The sequence below is a fragment of the Hipposideros armiger genome, unplaced genomic scaffold (assembly GCF_001890085.2).
Source record: "Hipposideros armiger isolate ML-2016 unplaced genomic scaffold, ASM189008v1 scaffold_246, whole genome shotgun sequence".
NCBI classification, from domain to species: Eukaryota; Metazoa; Chordata; class Mammalia; order Chiroptera; family Hipposideridae; genus Hipposideros; species Hipposideros armiger.
The window spans coordinates 2,410,327-2,416,396 of NW_017731596.1; the positions used below are offsets into that span (position 1 = coordinate 2,410,327).

The 6,070-nt window shown below is 42.0% G+C and overlaps 1 protein-coding gene across 1 annotated transcript in view; it reads left to right on the top strand.

Annotated features, from left to right (window-relative positions):
- The first annotated feature begins 1,369 nt into the window (after positions 1-1,369).
- Positions 1,370-6,070, top strand: part of VPS26C (VPS26 endosomal protein sorting factor C) — a 25,922-nt gene continuing 21,221 nt past the window's right edge. The window contains exons 1-2 of the mRNA XM_019655791.1: positions 1,370-1,517; positions 2,631-2,780. Coding sequence (XP_019511336.1) covers positions 1,377-1,517; positions 2,631-2,780 — 291 coding nt within the window. The 5' untranslated portion in view covers positions 1,370-1,376. The remainder of the gene's footprint in view (positions 1,518-2,630; positions 2,781-6,070) is intronic.

Consider the following 6,070-nt stretch of genomic DNA (forward strand, 5'->3'; position numbering starts at 1 on the left):
AATTTTAAAAAATTAAATTTCTATTTCATTTGGGCTATACAAAAATTAATAGAATTAATTTTAATTGAACGTTAAATCATTTCAGTGGCATTTTCATTTATATTCGCTTATGAGCTTTTTATGTTAACAAAATGAGTTCTGCTCCTTGAACTGCTTAAAATGGAGATGATAGTGTTTGTTTCAAATTAGACTTCAGGGCTTTGGGATGGGGAGTGGGAAACAAAATAACACATTTAAGGGACACAGAATATTTTATTCCCTGCTCTAAAAATTCCATATAACATGAGAACTTGGTAAGAGTTTTTTTTCCCCACTGGATAACTAGAGGAAATAAAAGGTAAACAGATTTAAATACTAATGAGACAATTTTTTTACTGCTTTGATCTGCAGGACTTCTAAAATTTTTTTGTTTGTTTGTTTTGTTGTCAATAATTTTCTGCCATCATATTACCATTTGACAGCAGTTTTGACCTACGTGTGAAGGTCATTTCAGAAACATGTTTTGTATTTTTGTGGATCCTCTTTCCTGTCTGGTTGATACTATTAATCTCCTCCACTTCCTTTTCCTCTCACCTCCCCCAGCAATTTGAGACCATCAGGTTCTGTGGCGACAGGAAGAAACTGTCATCTGAGGAAGAATGTAGTTTTACCATCCAATTCTCTTACTCAGTAATTATCTTCAGATAAATGAATAGATGATCCGTTGTGAAATCTTTCTTTAATGCTTTATGAGCCAGGGGAATTGAGACTTGGATGTTTAGATGGCGGCACCGAGGAAGGTCTGTAGTGAAAGTGCTGCGTTGCCCTCATGTGTTGTATTGATAACTTCTGCATGTCTCTGGTGAGGCTTTCTGGGCAGAGAGGGCACCAGGCTAACAGTTGGGTTACATGACTCCTGCACATGGAAATGTGTAGTCATTTTAGTCAACATACTTGAGAAAGAGCCTAAAGAAAAGGGTTTAATTGTATTGCATTCCTTCTGAAGAGCTCTTTACCCGGCTCATGTGTGATGTGGCCTCATGTGTGATGTGGCCGTGAATCTGACATTTGCCCCTGGCCCTTCCCTTTCCCCTCTTGAAATCAGACCTTAGTTGGGATCCTCCCAGCCAGGAATGAGGAAGTGTCTGGAAGCCGAGATGGATCCGCACCTCCCCCCTTCAGTGTGCGTCCAGCATGCCCTGTAATTATCAGTGGCTGTGTGGCCCCCAGGGGCCGCGTCTTCTCCACCCTGGCCTCCAGGTGTCTGGTCTGTAATAAGTGCTCAATGAATGTGCATTTTTGAACAAATCGATTGTGAAGGAGACGGACTCTGCTAATAAACGAAGTGAATGAAGAGACCTGCTAGTTTGACGGCTGGTTGTCTACTCTCCCAGGAAATGCTCACTGGCGTGGTGGTCATCTCTGGGAAGGACTCGACCCAGCACCAGGGCGTCACTTTGACGGTGGAGGGCACCGTGAACCTCCAGCTCAGCGCCAAGAGCGTGGGTGTGTTCGAAGCTTTCTATAACTCAGTGAAGGTAAGAATGCTTAGGTGGCACATCTTTAGTTCATTATTCAGATGGGGGTGGCGGTGGTGGTAACTTCTGCTGGGCTTTATTATTATTGTTGTCGTTATTTTGCAAGGTATATCATGTTTTTTGTACTTAATAATCAAACTGAGAAAATAGATGTGTCGATTCTGAATAGCTCCTGTTATTGAAAGCCTGCGTGTCTTTATTCCTGCGAGACAGGGTTAGGAGAACTGTAAGTGGACTAATTTCAGCCGTTCAGAGCCCTTCTGAGACGGCGTGCCTGTGGCTTCTGGCACTCGCCTTCCTGAAACAGAACCATCACCGTAACTGTGCACGTGGCTGCTGTTGGGTTTGTCATTCAGGGAGGAGGCTGGTAGAGCAGTGGCCGTGCTTTTTGTCATTTAGCGTAGAGTTCTGTGTTCAGAAGGTAAGCGCTTTTTTTATATTTACAGTTTCCTTTTCCTGAAGAACGTATGAAGTCCTGTTTGAGGGGCAAGGAGTTATGAGTAAAGAAGGGTTATCATTAACAGAATTCACACTAATTGTTTCCTACAGTTTTTTATTTTCTTTCAATAGTTCTTAGAGATTCTCTTCAAAAGTTGTAGATTTCCTCAGAATGATTCTAATTCTAAACCAAGGCTTAGAACACCGTAACTGATGAAGGTGTCATACCTGCCTTTTGGGCAGGTGCCAAATGCGGAGGAAAGGTCCCATGTGGACGGAGGCTGGTGTGCCATCCGAGCCGGGTGGCGCGGCGCCCATCGGAGCCCAGGCTGGGCGAGGCGGGGGAGGAGCCCTGCCCCTGGGTCCTGTGCCGCGTCTGCTGCTCCATCCTAAGACGGGAGCCTGCGGGATGGCTGTCAGGACAGTTAGCCAGGACAGCGGTTCACTTCCTCCCATGTACCAAACACCCAAGTGTCCAGTGCTGTAAACAAGCCGTTATTGTGCCACAGAAGTGAACCGACTCTGCTCCTCTCCGGATGCGGCGCTGTGCTGCCCTGGACACCAGGATGGTGGCGTCCAGGGGCGCGTGCCTTCAGGGGATGAGGAAGAGCCCCCATGACTGGAAGGTGCGTCAGAACGTGCGTGTGGGTGGACTGAGTGCGCTTCTCCTTACAGCCCATCCAGATTATCAACAGCACCATCGAAATGGTGAAGCCAGGAAAGTTCCCCAGTGGCAAGACAGAAATTCCCTTTGAGTTTCCTCTGCACGTGAAGGGGAACAAGGTTCTGTACGAGACGTACCACGGCGTGTTTGTCAACATTCAGGTGAGTTTCCGAGCCCTGCGCAGTGGGCTTCCTGACTGACTTCTGGGAGACAGCGTGGTCTTTCTGCCACTGAAAGTTAATAGATGGCCCTAAGAATTGACTACTGCATCTATTGCTGAGCTCTCCCATGTACATTCTATACAGATTTCTCGTTTTGCCCCGAGGGACACATTTTACCTCTGACCACTGTTTTTGGTCGGAATCCTGGAGGACCCACGTTGTAACTTCTTAAACGTGCCTTTGTTTCTTCTGGGCTCTGTTCAGGCCACACTGATGCTGTGAAGGGTGCTCTTATTGTTTGTAATAGATAGGCCCTCACTTCTCTCTGGCAACCACACTAACTTGCCAGTTTTATACGTATAAGTATCTCTTTGTTTAATACCCGAAGGCTACTACTTTAACATAGACTTGTATTCTTTATTGAACAAACCTTGTAAATGAGGGGGAAGTGAATTTATGACTTCCTGTCTACCTCTGTAGTTCAGGATGTCTTTCACAGTTTGCAGTGTTGTCTCAGGCGCAGCTAGGAGTCCTGACTCTCAGTGAGAGAGCGAGCCTTTCTTTTATTCAGCGGGAAGAAAGGTACCTTTGTGATGACCAGTCTTGCAGTGGTTCCTCTGGCTAAATGAGACAAAACGATTTTGTCTTACGTATGTGCAAGAGGGTTGAAAGCTAGAAATTTTTTTGATTTACTAATTAAGTTTTAGCTGATCATTTTATTTGGTCCTGGTGGAGACCATTCCCCTGCTTAAAATATAGCAGTTTTAAAGTAAAAATCCTCAAAACACTTGTTAAAGTTTAACCAAAGTTTCCGTGAGTTTTATGAATTGCCTGAAAAGATCTGTGAAGAAGAAACACATGTAGTATGATGTCTTCGCTTACAATATATTATCTTTCTGTGAAGAAAAAACATTCCTTGGCCTTTTTTATTGATGCACCTGTTTCAGGCAACATGTAGACAAAAGGCTTTGGAAAACCCCTAGGAAGTAACAGTAATGACTGAATAAACATCTAGATTCAAAGATGCTGCTTGCGTGGCCATACAGATGGCCGGTGTGTAGACATGAGTCCTCCAACCAGCTTTCTGGTTTGGAAATTTTTTCACCATGAAAGAAGGTAAATGAAAGATGGCTTTCTAACAAGACTGACAGTACCTCGAACATTTCATTTTAAAAATTATTTTTATTTTTCCAGAATTGGCGTCATCTTGCTTTATGCACACAACAGTTCTTTAGTACTGCTTATTTAATAATGTCAGCATATGTTCATGAGAAACTGAATAGAATAATATCAGATTTTCAGTGGTCATACTTCTTGTCACTTTCTCCTGACAGTGACTGACAGGAGAAAGATTAATTTGTGTAAAATAAAATTGGATATTTTATCCTTTTCCAAATATTGCCAAGACAGACACACAAATACACATACAAAACTGTGTACTTGTGTTCCTGCGTAGCTGTGTATAAATAAGAAAGTAGTTAAATGCAAAAGGAGAGTTAACAGGGCTGGCCGAGTCGTGCGTTGGTTAAGAGTTGGCTTGGGATGCCAGCTCTGAGCAGCAGGGCCCCCGTTCGGATCCCACATGAGGGCCAGTGATGCTGCGCCCTCTACAGCTAAGATAGTGAACAACAGCTCGACCTGGAGCTGGGCTGCTGTGAGTCGNTTTTTTTTTTAATTGAAGAAGGCACAAAACTGGAAAGGCATTTTGTGTTCATGGATTGGAAGAATCAACATACTTATAATGGACTTATACCAAAAGCAATATATAGTTTAATGCAATCCCCATCAAAATCCCAATGGCATTTTTTAAAGAAATAGAACCAAAAAAATCATCAGATTTGTATGGAATCACAAAAGACCCCGAACAGCCAAAGCAATGCTAAGAAAAAAGAACAAGGCTGGAAGAACAAGGCTGGAGGTATTACACTCCCTGCCTTCAGCTTGTACTACAAAGTGACAATAATCAAAACAGCATGGTATTGGCAGGAAAACAGACACACAGACCAGTGGAATAGAATTGAAAACCCAGAAATAAATCCACATAAATAGTGGCAGATAATTTTCGACAAAGAATCCAAAAACATATAATGGAGAAAAGAAAGCCTCTTCAATAAATGGTGCTGGGAAAATTGGAAAGCCATACAAAAGAAAGAAATTAGACAGCTGTCTGTCACCATATACCAAAATTAACTCTAAATGGATCAAAGACCTAAACATAAGACCTGAAACAATAAACTGCATAGAAGAAAGCATAGGTACTAAACTTACGGGCCTTGGGCTCAAAGAGGATTTTATGAATTTGATGTCAAAGGCAAGGGAATTAAAAGCTAAAATAAATGAATGCGACTATATCAAACTAAAAAGCTTCTTCACAGCAAGGATACCGTCAACAAAACAAAGAAGCAACCAACCGAATGGGAGAAGATATTTGCAAATAATGCCTCCAATAAGGGGCTAATATCCAAAATATATAAAGAACTCATAGAACTCAACAGCAAAAAAAACAAACAATCCAATTAAAAAATGGGCAGAGGAACTGAACAGCTGAACAGACACTTCTCCCAAGAAGACATACAAATAGCCAACAGATAATATGAAAAAATGCCCAACTTCACTCGTTATATTAGAGAAATGCAAATGAAAACCACAATGAGATATCACCTCACACCTGAGAGTGGCTATCATCAAAAGACAATAACAAGTGTGGAGAGGCTGTGGAGAAAAAGGAACCCTCATACACTGTTGGTGGGATTGCAGATTGGTGTAGCCGCTATGGGAAACAGTATGCAGGCTCCTCAAAAAATTACAAATAGAATTACCATACAACCCAGCAATCCCTCTCCTGGGTATCTACCTAAAAAAAATCTGAAAACATTTATCCATAAAGATATATGTACTTGGATGTTCATTCCAGCATTATTTGCGGTGGCCAAGACATGGAAACAACCAAAGTGTCCTTCGATAGATGATTAGATAAAGAAGATGTGGTGTATATACACAATGGAATGCTATTATGCCATAAGAAAATATGAAATAGTGCTATTTGTGACAACATGGATGGATCTTGAGATTGTTATGCTAAGCGAAATAAGTCAGGAAAAGACGAGAACCATGTGACTTCACTCTTATGTCCGATATAAAACTGAAAGCAACAAAGGAACAAGATAAATTAAGAAACAAAAACTCATAGACATAGACAACAGTTTAGTGTTTACCAGAGGGTAAGGGGGGAGGGGCGATAGTAGAAGAGGGTAAAGGGGGTCAAATATAGAGGGTGCCAAAAAAAATGT